Source organism: Ipomoea nil, unplaced genomic scaffold (assembly GCF_001879475.1).
Source record: "Ipomoea nil cultivar Tokyo-kokei standard unplaced genomic scaffold, Asagao_1.1 scaffold2779, whole genome shotgun sequence".
NCBI classification, from domain to species: Eukaryota; Viridiplantae; Streptophyta; class Magnoliopsida; order Solanales; family Convolvulaceae; genus Ipomoea; species Ipomoea nil.
In genome coordinates this window covers 3,392,428-3,419,555 of record NW_017619207.1, presented here as the reverse complement: position 1 = coordinate 3,419,555, position 27,128 = coordinate 3,392,428, and the positions used below count along the sequence as shown (strand labels likewise).

Below are 27,128 nucleotides of genomic sequence, written 5' to 3'. Positions count from 1 at the left end.
TCTTCGATTTCCTCCTCATAAATTTTTTCAACTGTTGCTCATTACTTCAATTTTCTCTTCCTTCAAAATCTTTAATAACCATTTCTATTTCCAAACTTTTGTTATTACGTATTTCAAATTACGTAAAAGTTTTACTCAACTCTCTGAATATAAAAAATGGATCTATTCGATGATTTTGAAATAGTAAATGACATCACTCATCAGTACTGTGCCAGGCAACGGTATTTCGCAATAACCTTTGCGGGAAGAAAAATTGTGTATGCAAATGTAGATCATACACCCTCGAATAGTTATTTATCTTATCCAACTCATGGATGTAGTCGATATCTACAAATGCTAGGTTTAAATGTGTCCGAATCAATGTCTTTTTCAAATGAGGAAGATGCACAACGATATGCTATGTTCATATTTGAACGTCTACAACAAATTAATTATCCTTCACGTAAGTAATTTTGTATTTGTCATTTCTTTTGTTAGTTTTATCATGTCTAACTGTGTAATTACTCACAATTATTTTTGTTTTTTTTGTTTTATTTTGTTACTAGCTTGCAATCATCAAATACATTTGCCGATATTAGTGAATGCGATATTACGTGGTTCACTATTCAACTTCCATATGAGATGCCTATGGTAATTATAGCAATCTAATTTTGATGTTATATATTTAAATGTTATAATACATTCGATGCAATTCATCGTTCTTACATTTACTATAATTTTGTTAATAGAAAATTCTCAATTGTGCAACATCTGACGACAAAAGCAATTCTGTGGAATCATAGCCAATGGATAGAAGTTTCCGTCGAAAACATGCATTTTACCACGGAAATTATTGATTTCATGGTGAAAATTCATTTATTTCACGGAGACATTGTGCTATTTCGACATACAAGTTTCTTCAATTTCGAAACTTTGTTATATAGCGCAGACTCCTACACTTCGAAGAGGGAATTTAATCAATATGGTGAATACATAACTCATCGCCGTTTTTATCCCGGTAACAACACTTATATTGCATAAATTATATGTTATATTTTTAACTACATATATTAATCCTAATTTCTCTATATATTAGTGTTTATCACTGTCAACGCAAGGTCTGCAATACCACCAACATTGGGGTTTGATCAACTAGAGCGATGTAGATCTTTGTATACAGATTTCGGTACATTTGGAGCGGTAAGAAAATAATATACATTCAATTTGTCATTTAAACGACGTCATTACTTACTAACTTCCTCTTACTCAATTATAGCCTGATCGATTGTGTGAATTTCTTAGCAACTCCAGCGTATTGGATGTGCCACTCAAATTCATAGTTGGAGATAGAAAGTTGGACCTCTACTTTGATGAAACACTAACATTCTATGAAGAACAGTGAGAGCAAATATATGATCATTTTCACTTAAATGGATGTGAACGTGTTGTATGCTTCCTCAACTGTAATAACAAATAGTGGCAATCATGAAATTAATTATTAAAATTATAATTTCATAAGTAATATAATAACTAAATCATCATTATTAAATTATTATGGTATTATAATAAATTTATCATTACTAATCAATCAATATAATTATATAATATAATTCATCAACCAATCATTTGTAATCAATGTTAAATTATACAATTAATCATGTGTCAATCAATATAATCATACAATATAATTCATTAATCATTACTAATCATTGAAATAATAAATTGAAACATGGGTGGGAGAATAATAATAATAACGCTCTATATGCAAAAGTAAACAAGGAAAACTAAAACAAAAATTATACTACACTATAAAACGGGGGCTCTGAGAAAGACACCTTATGAAAAAATAAACACGGCTTCTTGGTGTACGTTGTTGAAAAATTTAAAGATGGAAATAACCTTAGCCTTTCAATTGTTTGTGGACGTCACTTTTGCAGCCTTGCATTCACTCTTGGACAGCGCTCTTTGCGCTTTTTCTTTTGGACAGCGCTTTTTGCGCTAGTGTGTGGACAGTGCACATTGTCCTTTGTATGGCTGGGATGGAGGAGCCACTTACTATATAAGTAGTTCCTACCATCGTATCAAAACACACAACAAAGAATAGCTATTCTCCTTTTACCTTCTTCTGTCTGAGCATTCAAATTAATTCTGAGTTCTGCGTTTGCAAGTTGAAAGCACACGATACCCTGGTCGTGAAATGCTTTTAATGTAGTGTTAGTAATAACACGTCGCAAGAACATATTCTTTCCGTTCATTTGTTTTTTAGTCCAGCCTCCAAGTACTCGTGTTTTATCGATACGTGTACGACATTGTTGTCATACCAGTTTTCAACCCTATATTTCCTACAGTTAAAAGCAGTTCAATTTGATAACAATGTCTACCTCGTCGAAATCCGTCGTCGACGTTAACACAATCGAGCCTCTCACCGGTGGTCTGACATACCGCCGCTAGTCTGCGAAAATCACGATGTTTCTTGAAACTCAGGGTCTCGACTATGTGATTCATGAGGATCCTGCCAAATTCCAGGTAACATCTGAAAAAACGCCGAAGAAATAAACCCAGATTGGCTCACAAGTTGTTGTTATGGGTGCTGCAACCGATCCAAAGACATCTACAGCGTCAGCCAGCGACCCGTCCCAAGAGATTATCGCAAAATATGATCGCGACAACAAAAATGTGAAAGGGGCAATACTGCAACGCATGACGAACGCCCTCTTCGACATCTTTTCCAAACAAAGGTCTGCCAAGACCATTTGGGACATGCTGCAACAGAACCACGGGAGGAAATATGCCGTTAGGCAATTTCTAAATTTCAAAATGACCGACGCGTCATCCATAGTTGAACAGGTTCACGACCTTAGTGACCTATAACTATAGGACACCAACCGACTTTTAGGTCTTAATGTTCTAAAATAATATGTTTAAAGGCTTAATTGCAACTTTTAAAAATTTATGGCTAATTGACTTAAATAATGTTCAAGAGCCTATTTCAACCTTTTTTCCCAAATTGTTTTATACCGAGTATCATTTATGCTCACAATGTGAAAGTACAAAGCGGAAACATTACCCTACAAAAATCCATAAGATTATTTTACAGTAAATTTGGCAACTACCCCAACTAGTACAAATACGGTATCACCACCAAACAATCATAAGATGCAAAATGCCGCCGGCTATTACCAAGGAAAAAAAAAACAAAAAAAAAACAAAAAAACAAAAAAACAAAAAAAAAGCAAAATAAAAAACAAAGCATTGACTGACAATAGTCAGTTTCCGAATTTTCAGCTGCAGATGCAACAACAGTTGTGCACCTAATTATAAGCCCACCAAAGACTGCAGTCTTGACTCTTGACCTAGTAGCGATCATAACGCCTGGAAAACATGACAGCAGATATTAGATGTCATTTTTATACTATTATCACAACCAGGTCAAGTCACATAACATAAATTAAACAGATCTGCAAAGTAGCCAAAAATAAAAAAAATAAAAAATAAAAAATAAAAAAAAACCTGTGGCGATCATAATCCCTTGAGCGTTCTCTGGATCGAGATCGTGATCTGCGGTGACTCCTTCTAGAATCATAGCTACGAGAACGCTCCCTCTCTCTATCATAGCCGCGATCTCGGTCACTATACCTATCACGATCTTTGCTTTTACGATCATAATCCCTCCCTCTTTCACGGCTATCACCTCGATCCCTACTTGATTCCCTTTCAGGGTCTCGGCTCCTTCGTTCTCTAGATCTACATGAAAGAAATTGAAGTAAAATGTTCATTCAAATACTTGAGGGAAAAATAAATAAAAAATCAACTCCACCTATTTATTTATATATTTTTAACGTGACTTACATCTTCTCTTCTTCAAAAGCTTTCCGTTTATTGTTTCTCTCTTCCTGCCAATTCATCAAAGAAAATACAATTGAAAAATATGAATTGCCAGATTGCAGTTTAATAATGCAGCCTTTAATAACGAGGGAACACCAAAACCCATTTTTAGGTATTTCCAGCTACCAATCTGGATATTTAACTGTGCATTCAGCCTTTCCGTAAGGATTTACAGCAGATTTTAAGAAAATTTAACAAAAGCTCACTTAATTACTTCAGCACTTAAAATGCCAGGGCAAGTAGCACTTTTAACCACTCTGCTCAGCATACCAAATTGCACCCAAAAAATGCTAATATGGTTTGCATATATTATGAAGCACTAAAATCATCTGTAAAATAATGCGTGTAACAAAAACATCACTGGCACAACAATACCTGACTGGTCTCCTTTTATATGCCCACTTAAAAGAATCATGTCATGTTCTGGTTTTGGCGACTGTTGCCTATGTTAGAAAAGAGATGCTCACCCAGACAATTTTCTGATAAGATTACTTGCCTTCTATGACAATTATTTTACACTGTTAGGGAGGCCAAGGTGAAGGCACTTATCCAGTTCATGTACTGTTGTTTCATAATGTCCAAAGGAGTTCAGGTGCTAGAACATTATGGCCAATATTGCATATAAATCTGAATAACACTAGCCAAATTTATCACAAATATGTAAACCATTAGCAATATGCTACTCAGATAAACATGTACAATGTTTTTTCTAGTTTAATTCAAACCTGAGATGTTTCATCACAAAAGACAGTAAACTTTCCTAAACACAACATTTCAAATGAAGTACTCTTCTCCGAGGATAGAAAAACTCACAGAGAGAAACATTATAAACTGAATCTCTATAGAAGAAAGTGAAACATTATAGCAGCACCTGAATCAAAATATCCACATTACGTAGTTTAGGGACAGAGAATATATCATAATCTATGCAAAATGTCACATGGATTCATTGCATAAAGCAGATTCTGATATTTTCATGTGTCAAGAAATATATTAGAGAGGGATGTTTTGGAGTTGTATTCTGCTTACATCCTAGACAATGATTTAAGAGAGTTTAATAACATAGCAGAAGTTGCAGTGCAAAGAGAGAAAAAAAAATCTCAAAAGTAATAGATTTGTTTTACCTGAAGTTCAACCAACTTCTCTCGGATTTGCATATAGCCCAAATGGAGCTTTCCCCCAAAATGATCAGCTAAACGACGATCACTGTGTAGACCAAAACAAACAAGCAAACGGCTTGTCACTATGGTTAAAGTCTAGGTGAAAAAGGAGGGGAAAACAACACAGATGCTAAATGGCCACTACTTTCAACCCAATGAGCATGATGTACAAAAACTGGATTAAATAAAACGCACATTATTTAGCTGCAAAAGTTTATCCTCGTAAAATTCGGCCCAAAGCCTGTTGATATAAGGAGGTACAATGGCCATGTCAAATATTTGAAGTAAAGTCCTTTCTTCTAACTAAAAAGTAAACTTGTAAGATACACAACAAAAGCGGGGTCAATATTTACCTGTCATAAACGCTTAAAAATGCTCCACAAATGTCACACACACGCAGCTTCTGATCAGTCTGAAAGTAAGGAACAATGCATTCAAAATAATCAGCTTAATATGTCATTCAAATGCTTCAAAAACATTACACGCCAAATCAAATGATTCAAATACAAAAACATGCCATGTCAATAGCCTTTTACAAATTTAAAATGTTTCAACTAGTAAATATTGATTTATTGATGACTACACCATACATTCAACAAAAAGTTATGTGTGTGTGTGTGTGTGTATAACATTACCGGGTAATCTCATAACTTGAACCAAACAAGGCAATATACCATTACTAGACTCAGATTACCTAGGTAATCTAAGATTACCTGAACCAAACGCCCCCTATATATATATATATATATATATATATATATATATATATATATATATATATATATATATATATATATATATATATATGTTATAGGCCAGGATATCTAGGATCGCGTCACAGGCTTAGAAACTTAGGAATAAAAAAAACGAAGCTTTTCTGGAGTGCTTCTTCTCCCCAAATGAAGCGTTTTTGTGGAGTGCTTCTTCTCCCCCAATCTTCCATTCAATAGGAAGCCCAAAATACAAATTTCCCAGATATCCCACTACAATAATAATAATAATAATAATAATAATAATAATAATAACACTATGGTTGTAACATTTCCCCGCCCATAAAAAATCACCTTGTCCTCAAGGTGATGGAACAGGGTGTATTATTAGAACCCATAAGTGTTTTATTTGGACTAGCCAAAATCAGTCACTTGATGCTCAAATGGACCGCCTGGTTGTCCAGCTGGGTTGGACCCAATATTCACTTCAGCCTCATCAATAACCACACAAAATAAATGTGCACAAGAATGGCCGGGAGTCCAGCGCTCATCACAAGTAAAACATAGACCCTTGGAGCGTCGATGTTGGTACTCAGATCGCGAGAGGCGCCGTTCAGTGGGGAAGGAAGAGGACCCGCGTGGACCGCCGGCGGAGGAGGCCGACGACGGAGCCGGCCTAGGGTTCGCGACGCGGAAGCTGTTCGCAGAGGTCGCTGCAGAGATCGCCGGTGCCGACTGTCCAGGTTGCAACGAAGTCGTACCTGCGAAGGAAGAGAACGCCGGACACGGTCGCGGACGGTGTTCAGGTACGGAGAGCTGGCGGCGAGAGTAAGATCTGGCGAGGTTGATGGCGACATCCAGGTTCGGTGGACGCTGGTTTTCAACATCGATGCGTAGCCAGTCGTCCAATCCCGCGGTGTAGAGGTCGACGACTTGGTCATGGCGAATTGATGATGTACGAAGCAGCGCCGTCTGGAAGTCATCAGAGTAGTCTTCGACAGTGCCGCCTCCTTGGTTCAGTTTAGCAAGACAACCCAACGCATTACCCCGGAGGCCAGGGCCGAAGCGCAGGTAGCAACGTTGTTTGAACTGAAGCCAGGTAAGTTCCGGCTCTTCCATCTCTAGCCGGAAATGCCAAAGTTGCGCCACCCCGGTCAGGTGGAAGGCCGCCAGGCTGACAAAATCGCGGGCTGGGGTGCCCTGTACCCGGAAAAACTGCTCACACTGGTGAAGCCAGCCGGAGGGGTCCTCTCGCCCGTCGAAACGGGGAAACTCCAGCCTGGTAAATTTGGGGGCAGCGGTGGTGGCAGCAGGGCAGGGTGGCGGAGGTGGTGCCTCCTCCGCGGGAGGAGGAGAGGGTGCGTTGTGGCTGCTGGAAGCAGCCTCTTTTCCGGCCAAGAACTGCCGGAACATAGCTCGGAGTTCGTCCTGATCAGCCTTCATAGCCTCCTGATCAACCGTCATAGCCTCGACTATGGTCCGGAGGTTCTGAATGGCATCTGCCAGTGTCTGATCGCCCATGACGTTGGCTCTGATACCAAATGTTATAGGCCAGGATATCTAGGATCGCGTCACAGGCTTAGAAACTTAGGAATAAAAAAAACGAAGCTTTTCTGGAGTGCTTCTTCTCCCCAAATGAAGCGTTTTTTGGAGTGCTTCTTCTCCCCCAAATGAAGCGTTTTTGTGGAGTGCTTCTTCTCCCCCAATCTTCCATTCAATAGGAAGCCCAAAATACAAATTTCCCAGATATCCCACTACAATAATAATAATAATAATAATAATAATAATAATAATAATAATAACACTATGGTTGTAACAATATATATATATATGTATATATATATATATATATATATATATATATATATATATATATATATATATATATATATATATATACACACTTAGGTTTGTCTACATTCTTGAAAGATCACAAAAGGATACCAAAGTTCCATTTGAAACTATCACCTTGACACTCCAATATAATTTGTCAAAATATTCAAAGAGCACCAATGACTACCCTATGCATTTGACTACATAGATATCCTGGTAGTTTAGGGTTCGTTTGAAAATACTGGAAATGTTTTCTGGAAACTGATTTCCGGAAAAGAAAATATTCTTATTTTCTAATGTTTGGCTGAATAGAAAACAGTCTTTTTTTGTTTGGCTGAAAGTAAAAAAATTGTATTTTTTTGCTTGGTTCATTTTTAAAAACATAAACTATTAATTATTTTAATGATCATAATAATTATTAATAAAATAAAATTATAAATTAAAATTTATAAGTTATAAAGATTAAAAATAATTATAACAAAAAAGATGTAAATAAAATTCACTTCAAATTTATTATAATAAAAATAAATACATAAATTGATAAATATAATAATTCTGAATTAAAGAAATTGAAAAAACATTTACTTTTTTTTTGGGATGTGGGTAGGTCATGCTAAGATTTTTATTGTTTGGCTTGACCCAATGTGACTCATATTTAATTTGAAATTGGTAAATCATAAATGTAATAACTCTTAACTTAAGAAATTTAAGAGAAAAAAAAAATTTTATTTTATTTTTTGGGTTGTGGGCTGGACCAAGATTTTTATTGTTTGATCTGCCCCAACCCAATACATATTTTAATCAGCCATTGATAAATGTAATTAAAATAAAAATAAAAAAATAAAAAAATAAAAACTTAAATGATTTTTAATCTTTTGGGGTATGGGCAGGCTGGGACAAGATTTTTTGTTTGGCCTTAGCCCAACCAGACCCATATTTTAACCGGAATAACCCAATCCAATTCAAATAATAACCAAACAGAATGCAAGACCAACCCGCCCATTTGACACCCTTAAGAGGGAGAGAAAGAAAGAACTAAGCGTGAGATTGAAATTCAGAAAATGTCTTCCAAGTAAAAATCTCGGAAGACATTTTCCACCAAAATGGGTCATTTTTCCTTTGACCAGAATGAGTATTTTTCGTTCACTTCGTTTTCCATTCATAGCCAAACACTAGAAAATCTGGCCAGGTTTCCAAACATACACATTAATTAGGTACTTTTAAACCCCTCTTTTAGGCTCTATGGTCCTACATGCTCATGACTTTACAATATGAAATGGTTCACTTACAATGCGCACATCAACAGCAGTGTATTTTGAGGAATCAAGGATGGGTTCCTGGCGTGCTGGCAGCTGAATAAAAAGTTGACAGTAACAATTAATAACTTAAATATGGTAGTGAAAGGCAAAGAAGCGTTAATACTGTGAAAATAAGGCATACAACTGAAACTTTATAACAAGCAAAACAATCACAAGTATTAAGTATAATAAACTGGCAACCTTCTTTAGTGCTTCAGCCTCTTCCAATGCTTTCTGCGCCTCATCAACCATCCCTTGTTCACCTGGATAAGCACAGAAAATAAAGTAATGAACTAAAAGGCATTGCAGTTGTGAGTAAAATTGGCATTCACCATATTTATCAAATAACTATTCGGCCTTACTGATGAAAGATTAAAGAAAAAATCCCTAAAGTGCTTTTTTGTCACATAATGAGAAGGACAAGTGTGCCACGTTTAAAGCAAAAGCCTAAGCAACCAAAAATTTCTCTATCTACATCATACTTTTGTTGTATTTGTAGAAACATAATCAGATATGTAAAACAAAATTTCCAGTGTTATACATCTCTATTCCTGGTAACAGCGAACCTTTCCCCTTGCATCAGTAACAAATATTTAAATGCCGTGCTGTCATAGACTGCATTAGGTCATGGCCATAAAAGAAACTTGGACGCCTTATTCTGGTTGATAAAGCTTACAAATCATCCTTTGTTAACATATAAGATGAAAATTTTAATACTATTGTCAGGGGAACTTAAATAATACTGAACTGTCCTAAACTTCTAATAGAGAAGAGAGGAAGCAAAAATTACAAGTCAACCACAAATGACAAAACTTACATTCTCTCAAAGATTGCAACAACAGAAAATTAAAAGAGAAAAAAGTGTTTGATGCATTCACATAACTGCTAACCCAAAGCAGCACATAAATTATGAAATTTTAGAAATAAAAAAGAGAGGTACATTGATGGTTAAGTGACTGCTCAAGATTCCTACATCACACAGAACATGAATTTGCCCAAGGAAGATGAACTCTACCTCACCTTGGCAATGTTTCTAGAGTGATTGTTTACATAACCTAAAAGACAACAATAAACTGCAAATCCTAGCAGATTTCAGTTATAATTTAAATACAAGTTAGGAAGTATACACTGTAGAACCATGAGAATGAAATATTTCACCTACCAAGATCTTCAGCTTTCTTTAATTTCTCATTTATCAGCTCCTGTATGCGAGGATCTGTAGCAGCTGCAGTCGTGGGCTCCAGCTGTGGAGGGTTTTGAAGTGGCTGAGGTAGAGAAGCCCGATCTTTGTTAAATGCATCCAAAAGCAGAATTGCCTGTCATTGAAGAACAGGAGGATAGTTACTAGATAAACAACTACAACATGTGTCATGGAGAGTTGAAGTATGCAATCAATCTTTGATTATATATTTATATGCATCGCACTTGTTTGTCTGCTCTCTTTGTTCTGAGTTCTTCAAGCTCTTCAAGAGCACGAATTTTAAGATCTGTCTTGCCTTCAAGATCTGCATGAACAAAAAATTGCGAAACCTAAATAATTTTCAAAGAAGATGCCATATAGTACTAAATAGAAGAAGAGATACAAAGAACAAAATTTAAAGTTAAGCAGTTAACTTTTTTAAAAGTTACCATTTTGATCAGCTTCTTTTAACTTCTCCTTAATTTGCTTGGATAACTCAAGAGTTTCAGCTGTCTGCAAACAATTGAATAGTTCATAAGTTTAAAAGAAACAGATGATGAAGACAACACAAGTTTAAGCAACACTACTTGAGTAACTTCGGACACTGAGATGGCAATAGCAGCTTTGGCATCCTCTTCATCAAGCCGTTTGACAGCTCTACTTATCTTCCTATCACACTCAACAATCAGCCTGTCAATAACATCCTCCAAGTCTCTGTCATAGTTATCAAGACCTTTTGATTTTGCTTCCTCATATCTATAGAAAGTGATTAAGGTAACAAACAGAGAGTGTATATGCAGAATTGCATGATACATGCAGAGGAAATCTTATTTTATTACTATTACTACTGTATATATAGTTATAGTTATTTGGAGACCACAAAATAGTTATTTAGAAATTACTAAATACAGTTATTTAACTTATTACTGTTAGTTTTCAAATTAGTTTAGGTAGTTCAATTATTTGGAAAATACCAAATAACTAATCATTCTTAGTTAGGAATCTTTGTAATCAACCTATAAAAGGGAGTATTATTTAGAATAAAGGGAAGCATAAATTCAATCCCAAAAAGGGTCTAAGGGAATTTTGGGTCTCAAGCAAACCCAGTATTTTCTTCTTTTCCTTTTCCAACTATTATTCTTTCTTCCTTTTTCCTTATGTTTTCTTGCCCATGACGGGAGCACATAACATTGGTTCTGTTAACGGCATCATAGGCGTCACTCGGTCTGAGTTTGAAGCTCTCAAAGAATCCGTAAATGAGTTGAAACTCTTAGCAAAAGAGCTATGCAGAATGCAAAAGAGCTATGCAGAATGCAAAAGGCGCCTTGGAGAATTGGGTGAATATCCCAATGAGCTTAAACAATGTATTACAAAATTCCTCAATGACCAAACACCACAAATCAATACGCCCACTTCCTTAGGAATTCAGCAACCAGATGGTGATGTTACATCACTCAACGTGGATGATTCATCATTCACAATCATTGTTGATCACTCACATGTGGAGACAGTGTCGATGCCCATGACGGGAGCACATAACATTGCTTAAGTAACAATTTGATATTCTGACCATAAGAATTCAATACTAATCAGGCAAATAAGGTTCACAATGCACAAGCATCTTTACATTCAGAATTATCACTTCTCCAAAAACCAAAAGCTCTAAAATGTTTTCAACCAGAAAAGAGAACTAGATAAATGTTCATTGTATGATCAATGAAAAGAAATTAAATTCAGGTTAGAACAAAAACAACACATCAATACTCATTAATCATTGAGTTACAAGTATATAATATTAAATAAAAAATACTTCACCCAGCAGTTTTTAAAACTTGTGATGAAGAAAGCCTTTCTTTTTAGCAAGTAAAGGAAAGTTGAAGATAACATACACATGAAATTAAATGGGAAACAAAGAATGCCTGAACTATTAACATGACCATGAGGATACTCTTTCCTCAGTGGCAATGAATGCACCTTTGGGCATGGCCCCATATCCATTTTCTGCACAGAAGGGAGATTAAATCCAAATTAAGAGGACCACCAGAGAAAAAACAATTTATAATCATCACAAAATGAATATAATCTACAAAGCATTGAACCAATATAAAGTTACAAGTTTGGGTCAGGAGGACAAGGAGTTGGCAAGGACTGTGGAAGCAAATTATGTTTACCAATAAAGCATCTAGGTACTGTTGCAGTTACAAATGAAAGCTCTGTTGTAGTCTCAACCACTAAGCTAAGAGAAATGAATCCTCTACAAACAGATAGAACAACCCCCACCTTGGTTTGGCCAAAACAAAAATTTGAAGGCCTTAGTAAGGTTGACACTAAATAGGGCTTCTCGCTTCTCAGTGTGTTTTGAAATGGTTTAATTTCAATTAAAAGAAAAATACTCTAAAATAATCAAATTGGCCATTAAAAAAAAAAAAAAAAAAAAAAAAAAAAAAAAAAAAGTGGAATTAGAAGTTCTGAACCATGAGGCCACAGTCCTAGATTCCAAGCTCTGGACTCTAGAGATTGATTTTCAACTATGGTAGGAAAGAAAGAATACATACAAACTTTTTCCAGTTTCAGGGGAATTAAAAATAATTAGTGAATGTCCTCAGTTTCTCTCTTTGGCTCTTTGCTCCACAAAACTTCAGGTACTTCTTCATATTAGAGTTTCTTCTAAGTTCTAATTCCTCTTCTCTGTGGCATCTAAAGTTTTTTGTAATTTTTTTAATTCCTACAACAAAAACTTCAATTCATTCTAGTGTTTGATGAAAAACAAAAAGCATATAGGAAAACCAAGTTAAAGCAGAATTGTTAATGACACAAACATAATTATGTTTAGGAGAAGGACCAGAGGACTACAGGATTGAAGGTGATGAACCAAACCGTTGGCAATATTGAACGCCTTAGCAAGAATTCAAGGTGATGTTCAACTAGAGTCTCCCGTTAATAAACCTATTTACCATAATTTTATTAGTCAATTAGTCAATTTACGTGTATTAGGTGTTTGATTGAGCTGTCGGTAGACAAAATAAGCATCAAAAAGCTTGTAAATCCAGGGCAGAGCTTTACTTGATGAAATCCAAACCACGAGTTACTATATTCACGCGTCGATAACAAGAACAAATATTCAATTGGAGAAAATGTAACGCTAAAGCAATGGAGAAGAGAGCGACTGTTACGAACAGTGAGTTGGAAGAGGTCATGAGGGCAAAGGCCGGAGAGAAAGAGACGGCAGACGTCGCGGTCGTAGTATTTCCGATCCACCTCGGTGACGTCGCCATTCCGGTTGGCTCCCATTAGCACATCCAACTGCTTCCTTATAGCATCCATGGCTGTCGACGATGGTAATTCCGAATTTGAGACAATAGCGATTGTGGCGTTCTACAGCTCCACCCCGTCGCTTTAGGGTTTCTTCTTCCTCTGCTCCGTATTATGCTGCTCTTTCGTCCTAAACTCTACAGTCTCCTAAATTTTGGATAGGACAAAAATGACATTTAAGATTAAAAATAAAAAAATAAAAATAAAAATAAAAAGTATAGACGGTATAGTTATCAAATTATGAACATATAGTTCTATGATTTGTGAATACAAAGTTCAACAATTGGATATATGAACATCGAAAATTATGAACATATAGTTTTATAATTATGAACATATATTTATAAAATTATGAACATATAGCTCTATCACATGTTCACAAACCTAATACTGTAGATTCATAATTTCTATATTGTAGATTCATAATTTCTATACTGTAAATTTATAATTTAAATACAGTAGATTCATAATTTCTAAACTGTGTGATTGCGAAGAGAGAAACGTCGTTAACGGCAAGTGAATTTATTTATTTTAATTAGAAGGTGTCAATTTCGTTGAAAACGACGCCGTTGTGGAACTGTGCTCACCTTGCAAGGTGGGCACGTGTCCACAGCATAATTTGCCCTCGACTATGCATAATGCACAAATTAGTCATCGACTAATAATTTTGACAGATTAAGTCATCAACTATTCAATTTGTACCCATTTTGGTCCTCTGTTAGTTTGCCTGTGAACTCACCGTTAAACATAAGGGTATTTTTGACAAATCGTATCTTCCCACCTTCTCCTGTTACGCGTTCGTTACACAATATAAAGATCACACCAGGTATCTCAAACCATCTAGCCCTAATTCCTCATTGTTCAACAAATTACGCACGCTTTTGTGAATTATTCTTGTTTTTTCTTCTTCTCCCTTAACAAATTACGTAGGGAATCTACCATTCTTTTTCTTCTTCTTCTTCTTCTTCTTCTTCTTCTTCAAATTACCATGCACTCTATGAACAATAGCGAAGAAAGTCACAATTTTTCATGAAGTTCTACAATCGTCATTCCCATTTGTCACGGTGGCAAATCGTTGACTGACGAGTCGTAGTATGAGTGGGGTGGAAAGAAGGTTGGGAATGAAGATTTCCGGGATTGTCGTTCTCAAAGGATGGACAATCAGAGTCAAATGCCGTGAGGTCAAACACAAGTCCACAATTGCAATAGGAAGCTAGTTGAAATCATTGTGCAAGGGGAAGAAGAATGCTAAGCAAAGAAATGAAACTATTAAGGATGGTGTTAGGTGAATTGGATTCCTACCCTTGTGTGTGTGAAGTGAATCAACCTAAGAGTGCAACTAGTGGTGCATAGCCTACGTGAGATGACTTCCAATACCGTTCACCTCTCGTGTTACTAGGCATTTTCTTGGTATGGAACACCATTCCGTGACCATGGTCCTAAGGAGCATTCCTACAAACACCTTGTCTACATCTCATTCCGCTCCAAGTCCCGTAGGATTCCTTGAGAGGGGAATTGCAAAAGGAGAAGCTTAGGATCAAGCTACAATCTCTTGTTAGCTACAATCTCTTGTTAGCTCAATCATTCTAAAACCTACATGAATGTGGTGCACTCACATCTAATGAGTCCATACTATGTCCTCTTACAACAAGGCAACAAGCATATCATCACAAATCCATAGATCAATCATATTCAACACAAGAGAATAAGATCCAATTCACAAGGGCTTCTAGCCAAGCATAGCTAAGTAAATCAACATTGCAATATGAAATCAATTAACAATTAGAAGATGAAAGCAATAACAAAATACCAAATTAGATTGCAATAGTTGATCACTTCTACAATTGTCCCTTGAATTGAAGGTTGTCAATCTTCTTCTCCAAGAGTTCTTCAACAATGGTATAGGCTAGAGAGACCTAGATTCTAGAAAGAGAAATCTAATCTACTAATTGGGAGAAATTACAAATTGAAATGAGAGATGATGAAAGAAATAATAATAATAATAATAATAATAATAATAATAATAATAATAATAATAATAATAATAATAATAATAATAATAATAATAATAATAACAATAGTAGTAGTAATAATAGTAGTACTAATAATACTAATAATAGTACTAGTACTAGTACAAATAGTAGTAATAATAGTAGCCGTCAAACACTCCTAAAGCGGCTAGCCCGCTAGTCGGCGCATCCCCGGGCGGGCTCTCAGATGTATTACGGTTGGGCGACTAGTCACGGCGGTCGGCGTGTCCCCGACTGAACACCCATGGGGTTCGGGCGGGCGACCAGGCCGCATGGGCGGTGTGTCCCTAATCATATGCTTTTCTGGGACCCGGTTGGGCGACCAAGCTCTACAGACGGGATGTCATTATCTGAAAACAAGGACTTAGGAGGGCGCCGCGCGCAGTCGGGACCATTTCTGACCAGGCACACACCCAGAAACGCGTTCAGTGGATTCTACGGAAGCGATCTTCGCTCATTAGGCAGCTTCCTTAATTAGTTCATGTGGAAAAGATAATAAGTTGACAGCACGTCAGCCCTTATGTCAGCCCTATCCCCCCTTAGGCTTGGCTGCACGCCAGCCCTACTTACCATGTATGAAACTTACATCTATGTATAAATATCCCCCTGGGATCATTATGAACGAGGTCGTCACTAAATGATCCGAACATTGGCGCCATCTGTGGGGATCAAAACTAAAGGTCCCGTTTCCAAGCTTTACAGATGGCACGTACCAGACGTAGTAACCGCAACACCGATCCCAACGCCGCCGTCCCGCCGGCCAATGGGCATGTGACTGTTGTTGCCAATCCGCTAGAGTTGCCCGCCGGCAGCCGCGCTCCAGCTGGTGATCTGAGGGAGCAGCTATGTCGTCGCGCTTCCGGGAACAGTGGGCTGCACGTACTGCGCGTACTGTCGCGCCGACCCCCGCACCTTCGGGCGTGAACCTGCCAGCGCCTGCCGCTCAGGACAAAACCAACTTCGCGGAGTTGATGGCACAAGCCTTCGATGCGTATGTGCGCGGGCGGGATCAGGAACCCCTAGATGAGGTTCAACAACCCGCACAATCGGTTCCCGTGGAGAACCCCTGGGCAGGGCCCGGGCATTCAGAGCACTCGGGGAACAATCTGCCCATTGATCAACAGGCAGACCGTTCGGTGCACTCCCGACTAGGACCCGCGGCCCCGGCGCGGTCGGTCCTGGAACGCTTGGGCGAGCGGGCTGGGCAACACCTCCCCGCATGGTCAGCTGAAGAGCAGCCGCGAGCCATTATCTAAAGGAGGCTGGCTGGGCGACAAAGGCGTGAAGCTATAGAAAGCATGGAAGAGTCATCTGCTTTGCCCGGCCCTGGGAACCTTGACATGGCCGGTCTACTCGCCGCCATGCAGGAGCTGCGGCAGATGGTGGAAGGGAGAGATAGGTTGGTCACTGACAGTCTCCTGACAGCCTCACCCTTCTCAGCGCAGGTGCAGGCTTACAGGGCACCAGCCGGGTTCAAGTTGCTCGACCATCTTACTTATGACGGCACGGGGGATCCGCGCGACCACGTTAATCAGTTTCTAGGCCAAGATGCAGGTAATCGGGGCCGATGCTCCGATGATCTGTCAGGCATTCTTCCCGACACTGACCGGCCAGCTCAGAGGTGGTTCCTCAGGCTCCCCCTGGGATCTATCAACACTTTCGAGGAGTTAGCCACCTAGTTTCTGACACACTTCGCTGGGAGTATGAAGCCTAAGAGATCTGTCTCGGATCTGGCCAGGATACACCAGGATGAAGGGGAGAGCCTACGCAAGTATATTGCGCGCTGGCAGAAAGAAGCGCAGGCGGTGGATGGCATGGACGAGCAGACAACCCTGACATTCTTCATCGAGTCCTTAAGAGCGGACGTGCACTATAGCCGATTGCGGGACGAGAATCCCAAAACATATGCAGAGGCCATCCAGCGGGCCAATCAGCTGGCCAACACGGAGGAAGCAGTGAGACAGAAGCGCAGACAGGAAGTTTCATCTAAACGACCCTGGATGGATAACCCTCATGAGGGACGAGCAGCGAAGGAAGGCGTTACTCGTGTGAGAGCTTGTCGAATTATGGATCGACTAGGAGCTCCGACCCCACGACCGATGGCACAGCCTATCCACAAGGTCCGCGCCCCGTTACCTCCGCCTACGCCCATCCGACCGGGAGATAGGCCCCAGGTGGTCAGTAAGGACCCCCCCCCCCCCACCCTATTGCCGGTACCATCGCACGAACAATCATTCCACTGAGGAGTGCGAGGGTTTAAAGGAAGAAATGCGCTCATCAAGCATAGCCGGCCATTGCCCCCTAACCAGTAGCGTAGGCCATGCTCAACCTGACAGAAAGGGGCTTTAACACCCCGTGTTACGGCCCCTAAAACCAATTAATCATTTAATCAATTACCCAAAAGAAAGGACTAAATTCCAATAATTAATTAAGAAAAGGTCCACCATAATCCATGGACCCTTATCCCTAAACCCAATCCCATAGTTCTAGAAGGAATAGAACTAACCCTAATTAGGGACTCTTAGGTATATAAATAGGGGGCATAGGAGGCACCTAGAACCCACACCACAATAATCCCTCACCACACAAGAAGTTCCAAGAATCCCCCTAGGAGAAATCAAGAAAGAAGGAATCTTAAAGAAAGACCCTTCATAGCCAAGGAAATTAATTAAGGCTAAGAGGTAACCCATGTCTCAACAAAACCTATTTTCCTTGCTATAATTATCTTTTTTGACCTCCTCTCTATACTTGTGTCTTGATGGATCGTTTATGATATTGATGATATGATCTTGATGATTGTGAGATGATTTTATGTGTGTTCTTGATGATCTTGATGATGATAAGAGGTTCTTGATGATTACATGATGTTCTTGATGAATCTTGATGTTTTGATGATTAAAAGATGAACTATGATTTATTGATTTGAATATGACTAGAGCCCTAGGTTAAAATTGGGAATTTCGTATTGTTTTATTCTTGATATAATTGGGTGGGATTTCGCATGTTCGGGTGTTGATTATGTTTAGAAGTCATGATAGGATATGTGCTATATGATTCTAGCTTTTGATCCGTTAATTGTCTACGTGGTGTCATCAATTGCGTTTAAAAGTGTCTAAGCATGGTTTCGGGTTCCACAACGGATCCCGGGACGTTTTTATTTTGGTAAAAAGTCAGTGGGGGGTAGGGGGACCCGCCACCTACCCGCTGCCCGAAAAGGGCGTCGCCGGCAGCGGGCAGGCGACTGCCCGCCGGGCACCCGTTGCTCGGAGACTGGTCGCCGGCGGGTGGTCCACCACCCACCGGCTACCCGCTGGAAATTGTCCATTTCGGGACTCCGGCTTCCCCGTTTGATGTTCCCCCGACCCTCGTGGTGTCCCAACGAACTCCGTTTATCGTGCCTAAGTCTAGTTTGATGTTTCGGGTACCGTTCGTAGGATAAATGAGTCTTATATATCGCATGCTAGTTGAATTGGTATCCCGTTGGCCTAGGTGAAAGAAGTATGAACCCCTTAGGATTATTCCTAGTATGTGGATGACCACGCATAGGTTTCTTTATACGTTTTCTCCCCTTTCCCAATGTGCTAATATGAGTTGCATGTGCTTGCTATGTGTTATGTGTGCATGATACCCCAATTTGGTTGCGATCAAATTGGTTATTCCTGAGCTGCGGTCAGAATTACACTCTTGGGCTGCGGTCCACCGTTTGGTTGCGATCAAACGTTTTACATGAGCTGCGGTTCATATTCCTGGCTGCGGTCAGATGATCACTTTTTGGGCTGCGGTCCACCGTTTGGTTGCGATCAAACGTTTTATATGAGCTGCGGTTCATATTCCTGGCTGCGGTCAGATGGTTACTCTTGGGCTGCGGTCTACTGTTTGGTTGCGATCAAACATTATGATGAGCTGCGGTTCATCGGTCGGTTGCGATCGACCCCTTCGTATTGCGATACGAGGCAGGGTGCTGCGGGGCCGTGTCAGAGCTATATGCGCTGACCCTCATGTATGGGCATGCGATTGGTCCTGTGGCGCCACCAAAGTGTGCTTGTGTGTGATGAGATACAAATTGGGATGATGATATGAATGAGATGAAGTGAATCTGTGACCATAGGATATATGCTATTATCTTTATATGCTATTATCTTTATATGCTTGATTATAACTGTTGAATGTGCTTATCCCTATCTGTCGAGTCTATTCTTGGTTTTAAAACTAGTGTCTCCTAAGTATATATCTTTCTGCTTCAAAATGGTTTTCGTATATCTATATATATCTATCTATAATGTATTTCAACGCGTTGGAGTGGGTTACCAGCATCTCTCACTGAACAGATATATTTGGCTTTCAGGCACAGAGGAGTAGACACTGGAGCGCGCTAGAGATTTGGAGCGCAGAGTAGATAGTTTCCCTTTCGGCCTGCGTGCCATGCTTATGTATTCACATTATTGAGGATATTAGTTAGCCTGTGCACCTGAGTTCTCTAGCTCAGGTGTGGCATAGCACCCCGTACTCTACTACATTATGTTTTGGGATTTAATGAGAATTTACCTTTATAATATAAATTTCAAAAGCTTTAAAATTTCGGGGTGCTACAGTTGGTATCAGAGCCTAAGTTTGACCCTAGGATAAGACTCTTAAGACCAAGACCTTAGAACAGTAGGCTTAAAACACTAGGAAGATAGGACTTAGGGAATCATAGGACGCGCGGCGAGACTGTGAGACCTTACACTTTTCCTCACCCTAACCCACACGAAATTTTTATAAACTCTCTCTACACACATAGCATCAAGGTAAGGATGCAAAATAATATCAACCTATGAACCCAAGATGGCACCAAGGAGGAAACAGACAACGACACCGAAACTTCCCACACAGGAGTTCTTGACTCAAAATCTACAACGTCTGGCTCAAATTGCCCAGGCACTAAACAATGCAGTCCCCCAACCATTATCACCAAACAGAAACTTGGAGATCCACCGCCAAGTCTCGGAACACCAACCGCCCACCTTCTCAGGGGACGAAAATCCCACAACTCTCGAAGAATGGATCGGAACCTTTGACAAAATATTCAGGGCAACGGGATGCCCGGAAAGCCACCAAGTAGAGGCGGCCTCCTTCTACTTCAGATACGGGGCCGACACCTGGTGGGTCCACGAGAAACCCAATTGTGAACAGAGCCCCGGGTTCAATTGGGAAGCCCTAAAGACACGACTATGAGAACAATTCTACCCCAGTCACCTGAAAGCAACCATGTACGAAGAATTCCTCCATCTAAAACAGGAAGCGACCCCAATCACAGAATACCACCGGCAGTTCCTCAAGCTAGCTCGCCTCACTCCCGAACTAGTACCTACAGAAACAATCAAAGTCAAGAAATTCATAAAAGGCCTCAATCCCGAAGACCAGAAGGCCCTAACTATACAAGAACCAAGAACTCTCAAAGAAGCCTATGCCAAGGCACTCCAACTACAACAAACACCAGACGAACCACAAGAAGCACGCCTGAGACACAAAAGGAAATCTAAAGAGAACCACACGAACTCCCTCTGGGAGCCTAAGGCCGCCAAAACCACCTCGCCCCACAACAACGCGACACCGGCCACTCAAGGAAGGATCCTTACCATAAGCAAAGCCAAAATCGAAGATAGTAACATAGTCTCCGGAACCTTCCTTGTACACACCACCCCCGCCACTGTACTATTTGACTCAGGAGCTACCAACTCGTTTATAGCCACCGAATTCGCCGCTCACCTCGGTCTCAGCACCGGCACCAGAGTACAACTCCAGGTCAAGGTGGCATCTGGTGAAATCATAAAATGTGACCGCATGTACAAAAACATAATAATCACCATCGAAGGAGTGAGATTCCCTAGCAACCTAATACAATTCAGACTAGATGGGGTACAAGTGATCTTGGGCATGGATTGGTTAAGGAAATTCCAAGCACAAATCCTATGCGGTGAACAAAAAGTGGTCCTACGGGGACCAAACGGCAAGAGGGTATCCTACCACGGAACCCACAAGGATCCAGAAATCAAATTAGTAAACATGATAAAAATGAAGAAATATCTAACCCAAGGGAACGAAGCCTTCCTATGCTCGGTCAAGGACCTCAACACTGAAATAGCCGAACCCCAAACCATTCCAGTGGTAAACGAATTCACCGATGTCTTCCCGGACGAATCCCCGGAGCACCCCCAACCAGAGAAGTCGAGTTCACAATAGACCTAATACCAGGCGCTGCCCCGATCTCTAAACCACCCTACAGGCTGGCACCAAAGGAAATGAAGGAACTGAAAACACAACTTCAGGAACTACTGGATAAAGGGTACATCCGCCCCAGCACCTCACCATGGGGAGCACCAGTATTATTCGTTAAAAAGAAAGATGGGAGCATGCGCCTGTGCATCGACTACAGGGAACTAAATCAAGTCATGATAAAGAATAAATACCCTCTTCCCCGAATCGACGACCTGTTCGACCAACTTAAAGGAGGCGGGGTGTTCTCGAAAATTGATTTAAGATCCGGATACCATCAGATAAAAGTGGCCAACCCAGATATTCAGAAAACGGCCTTTCGAACACGCTACGGTCATTATGAATTCACGGTGATGTCCTTCGGACTCACCAATGCACTCGCTATATTCATGGACCTCATGAATCGGGTATTCCGACCCCACCTAGATAATTTCATCATTGTATTCATCGACGACATCCTAGTCTACTTCCAAAACAAGGAGGAACACGAGAGGCACCTCCGCACAACCTTGCAAACCCTACGAGAACACCAACTATACGTCAAGTTCTCCAAATGTGAATTCTGGAAGGACAACGTAGCCTTCCTGGGCCACGTAATAACCAAAGAAGGGATCAAGGTGGACCCCACCAAAATCCACGCTGTCAAGGAATGGCCCACCCCAAAATCACTTTCGGAGATCAGAAGCTTCCTAGGACTAGCGGGCTATTATAGAAGGTTCGTACCCGACTTTACCAAGATAGCTCAGCCTCTCACCAGACTCATGAAAAAGGAAACCCCTTTTCAATGGGACGACAACTGCGCCACAGCCTTTCAATAATTGAAAGAGAAGCTGACCACGACTCCCGTCCTAGCCCTTCCATCCGGGACGGAAGGATTCGAAGTCTTCAGCGACGCCTCCAAAAAGGTGCTGGGATGCGTACTAATGCAAAAAGGCAAGGTAATAGCATACGCATCTAGATAACTCAAAACCCACCAAGAAAATTACCCCACACACGACCTCGAGCTAGCCGCCATCGTGTTCGCTCTGAAAATTTGGAGACATTACCTATACGGAGTACAATGCAAATTTACACGGATCATAAAAGCCTAAAGTACATCTTCACCCAGAAAGACCTAAACATGCGACAACGAAGGTGGTTGGAACTTATAAAAGATTACGACCTAGACATCCAGTACCATGAAGGCAAGGCTAACGTTGTGGCAGATGCCCTAAGTCGAAAGACTAACCACTCCCTCAACACCACCTGGATCCTGCCTGACCAGCTATACAAGGACTTCCAGAAGTTGAATTTGGAGGTAGTAGAGCAAGGACAAACCAATTCTGAGATCCGCCTATTCAATGCCAGAGTCATACCCACGATATTCGAAGAATCAAGGCCGGACAACATCAAGATCCAGAACTAAATAAAATTCGAGTCACCCTAACTCAGGAAAAAGGCGGACCCTTCGAGATATGCAAGGATGGTAGCCTCTGCTATCAAGGAAGGTGGTGCGTGTCCGCAACACACCCCCACCTAAAGCAACGAATCCTAAAAGAAGGACACAACTCCCCATACTCAGTGCACCCCGGAGGCGAAAAACTATACCAAGATGTGAAAAAGATGTTTTGGTGGCCCAACATGAAAAAGGAAGTCGCAAACTTCGTGGGCAAATGTCTGAACTGCCAAAGAGTAAAGGCTAAACGATGCAAACCCAAAGGACTCGTCCAACCCCTGGAAATACCACAAGGAAAGTGGGACTCCATATCCATGGATTTCGTCGGGGGATTACCCACAACACCAACCGGCAAGGATAAAATCTGGGTGATAGTGGACCGGCTAACCAAAACAGCACAGTTCATTGCTATGAAAGAAACATGGACCATGACGCAGCTAGCTCGGGCCTACCTAAACCAAGTAGTAAAATACCACGGGATCCCCCGAAACATTGTGTCCGATAGGGATCCCAGGTTCCTCTCACAATTCTGGAAGTCTCTACAAACAGCCCTAGGGACACAACTGAATCTGAGCACTGTCTTCCACCCCACTACTGACGGCCAAACCGAGAGAACCATCCAGACTCTCGAGGACATGCTAAGGGCCTGCATGTTAGATTTCCAAGGGACATGGGAAGAACATCTAGACCTCATCGAGTTCTCCTACAACAACAGCTACCACACGAGTATCCGCATGGCTCCCTACGAAGCTCTGTACGGTAAAAAATGCAGAACCCCCCTATGTTGGGAAGACATGGTCAGCCCAGTGACACTAGGACCCCAATACTTACAAGACACAATAGCTAAAGTCAAGCACATACAAGAAATAATGAAGGCCGCCCAAGACCGCCAAAAATCCTACGCCGACCTAGGGAGAAAACAAGCCGAGTTCACCACCGGAGACAAGGTCTGGTTGAGAATCTCACCTACGCGAGGGGTAATGAGGTTTGGAAGGAAAGGGAAACTCAGCCCCCGATTTATCGGCCCCTATGAAATCATAGAAAGAGTCGGGAACCTGGCCTACCGCCTCGCCCTACCTATCGAACTGAAACGGGTACACAACGTATTCCACATATCCCAACTAAAGAAATATGTACACGATCCAAGCCACGTGCTACAACCCGAGACCGTGGGCCTCGACGACACACTAACTTACAAAGAAAAACCCGTAAGAATCCTGGACACCAAGACAAGAACCACTCGCCGGCGAGCCATAGAAATGGTAAAAGTCCTTTGGACCAACCATGGGACCGAAGAAGCAACATGGGAACTCAAAGACACAATGAAAGAACGCTATCCCAAACTCTTCACACAAGGTAACCAGGGCGAAAACATAGGATAAGAGACGGGGGCACTTTACGAGGACCAAAGCTTCAGGGACGAAGCTTCCCATTAAGGGGGGGGGGGGGGGGAGAGTGTAACACCCCGTGTTACGGCCCCTAAAACCAATTAATCATTTAATCAATTACCCAAAAGAAAGGACTAAATTCCAATAATTAATTAAGAAAAGGCCCACCATAGTCCATGTGCCCTTCCCTAAACCCAATCCCCTAGTTCTAGAAGGACCCCTAAAACCAATTAATCATTTAATCAATTACCCAAAAAAAAGGACTAAATTCCAATAATTAATTAAGAAAAGGTCCACCATAGTCCATGGGCCCTTATCCCTAAACCCAATCCCCTAGTTCTAGAAGGAATAGAACTAACCCTAATTAGGGACTCTTAGGTATATAAATAGGGGGCATAGGAGGCACCTAGAACCCACACCACAATAATCCCTCACCACACAAGAAGTTCCAAGAATCCCCCTAGGAGAAATCAAGAAAGAAGGAATCTTAAAGAAAGACCCTTCATAGCCAAGGAAATTAATTAAGGCTAAGAGGTAACCCATGTCTCAACAAAACCTATTTTCCTTGCTATAATTATCTTCTTTGACCTCCTCTCTATACTTGTGTCTTGATGGATCGTTTATGATATTGATGATATGATCTTGATAATTGTGAGATGATTTTATGTGTGTTCTTGATGATCTTGATGATGATAAGAGGTTCTTGATGATTACATGATGTTCTTGATGAATCTTGATGTTTTGATGATTAAAAGATGAACTATGATTTATTGATTTGAATATGACTAGAGCCCTAGGTTAAAATTGGGAATTTCGTATTGTGTTATTCTTGATATAATTGGGTGGGATTTCGCATGTTCGGGTGTTGATTATGTTTAGAAGTCATGATAGGATATGTGCTATATGATTCTTGCTTTTGATCCGTTAATTGTCTACGTGGTGTCATCAATTGCGTTTAAATGTGTCTAAGCATGGTTTCGGGTTCCACAACGGATCCCGGGACGTTTATTTTGGTAAAAAGTCAGTGGGGGTAGGTGGGGGTAGGTGGACCCGCCGCCCGAAAAGGGCGTCGCCAGCGGGCAGCCGGCGGGTGGTCCACCACCCACCGGCTACCCGCTGGAAATTGTCCACTTCGGGACTCCGGCTTCCCCATTTGATGTTCCCCCGACCCTCGTGGTATCCCAACGGACTCCGTTTATCGTGCCTAAGTCTAGTTTGATGTTTCGAGTACCGTTCGTAAGATAAATGAGTCTTATATATCGCATGCTAGTTGAATTGGTATCCCGTTGGCCTAGGTGAAAGAAATATGAACCCTTATGATTATTCCTAGTATGTGGATGACCACGCATAGGTTTTTTATATGTTTTCTCCCCTTTCCCAATGTGCTAATTTGAGTTGCATGTGCTTGCTATGTGTTATGTGTGCATGATACCCCAATTTAGTTGCGATCAAATTGGTTACTCCTGAGCTGCGGTTCAGAAGCTGGCTACGGTCAGAATTACACTCTTGGGCTGCGGTCCACCGTTTGGTTGTGATCAAACGTTTTACATGAGCTGCGGTTCATATTCCTGGCTGCGGTCAGATGATCACTTTTTGGGCTGCGGTCCACCGTTTGGTTGCGATCAAACGTTTTATATGAGCTGCGGTTCATATTCCTGGCTGCGGTCAGATGATTACTCTTGGGCTGCGGTCCACTGTTTGGTTGCGATCAAACATTATGATAAGCTGCGGTTCATCGGTCGGTTGCGATCGACCCCTTCATATTGCGATACGAGGTAGGGTGCTGCGGGGCCGTGTTAGAGCTATATGCGCTGACCCTCATGTATGGGCATGCGATTGGTCCTGTGGCGCCACCAAAGTGTGCTTGTGTGTGATGAGATACGAATTGGGATGATGATATGAATGAGATGAAGTGAATCTGTGACCATAGGATATATGCTAGTATCTTTATATGCTTGATTATAACTGTTGAATGTGCTTATCCCTATCTGTCGAGTCTATTCTTGGTTTTAAAACTAGTGTCTCCTAAGTATATATCTTCCTGCTTCAAAATGGTTTTCGTATATCTATATATATCTATCTATAATGTATTTCAACGCGTTGGAGTGGGTTACCAGCATCTCTCACTGAACAGATATATTTGGCTTTCAGGCACAGAGGAGTAGACACTGGAGCGCGCTAGAGATTTGGAGCGTAGAGTAGATAGTTTCCCTTTCGGCCTGCGTGCCATGCTTATGTATTCACATTATTGAGGATATTAGTTAGCCTGTGCACCTGATTTCTCTAGATCATGTGTGGCATAGCACCCCGTACTCCACTACATTATGTTTTGGGATTTAATGAGAATTTACCTTGATTATATAAGTTCCAAAAGCTTTAAAATTTCGGGGTGTTACAGGGGCAACCGAGCAGAACGGAGCGAAGACCGTGAACAAGGGTAAGCGACCCCTGCAAGAGGAGGAGGGAGATCGGAATTGGAGGCACAAGCCGGTGATAAACATGATAGTGGGCGGTCACGAAGGAGGTGACTGCCTTCTGGCAGTTATACATGGGTGCAATAGTCTTCCAGGAGCCAGACCATAAGAAGATGTGCAGGGAGTCGATTATCTTTACGGACGACGACCTACCCAGAGGCCCCGCGCCGCATCGAGAAGCCTTGGTTA

The 27,128-nt window shown here is 41.0% G+C and overlaps 1 protein-coding gene and 1 long non-coding RNA gene across 2 annotated transcripts; one reads left to right on the top strand and one right to left on the bottom strand.

Annotated features, from left to right (window-relative positions):
- Positions 1-2,989: 2,989 nt before the first annotated feature.
- Positions 2,990-13,514, bottom strand: LOC109157377 (putative RNA-binding protein Luc7-like 2). Its single transcript, XM_019305292.1, has 14 exons — positions 13,223-13,514; positions 11,994-12,046; positions 10,633-10,801; positions 10,495-10,558; positions 10,291-10,370; positions 10,028-10,181; positions 9,067-9,128; positions 8,857-8,919; positions 5,378-5,436; positions 4,989-5,070; positions 3,829-3,872; positions 3,490-3,723; positions 3,230-3,351; positions 2,990-3,150 (listed from the first exon to the last, which is right to left on the bottom strand). The coding sequence occupies exons 1-13, from the start codon at positions 13,367-13,369 to the stop codon at positions 3,333-3,335; spliced, it is 1,230 nt and encodes a 409-aa protein (XP_019160837.1). The 5' UTR covers positions 13,370-13,514; the 3' UTR covers positions 2,990-3,150; positions 3,230-3,332.
- On the top strand, positions 10,808-27,128 carry LOC109157378. Its single transcript, XR_002050226.1, has 3 exons — positions 10,808-11,243; positions 16,855-16,858; positions 27,117-27,128. It is a non-coding gene; the product is annotated as an uncharacterized LOC109157378 (long non-coding RNA).

Bases quoted from the DNA above. Each gene is read 5' to 3' on its own strand.
- LOC109157377 (XM_019305292.1), bottom strand. From the start codon at position 13,369: ATGGATGCTATAAGGAAGCAGTTGGATGTGCTAATGGGAGCCAACCGG. The intron at 9,129-10,027 runs GTAGGTGAAATA...GTGCTTATCCAG, and splicing joins AAAGAAAGCTGAAGATCTTG to GTGAACAAGGGATGGTTGAT. The intron at 5,437-8,856 runs GTAAGTGAACCA...CCTTACTTTCAG, and splicing joins CTGCTGTTGATGTGCGCATT to ACTGATCAGAAGCTGCGTGT.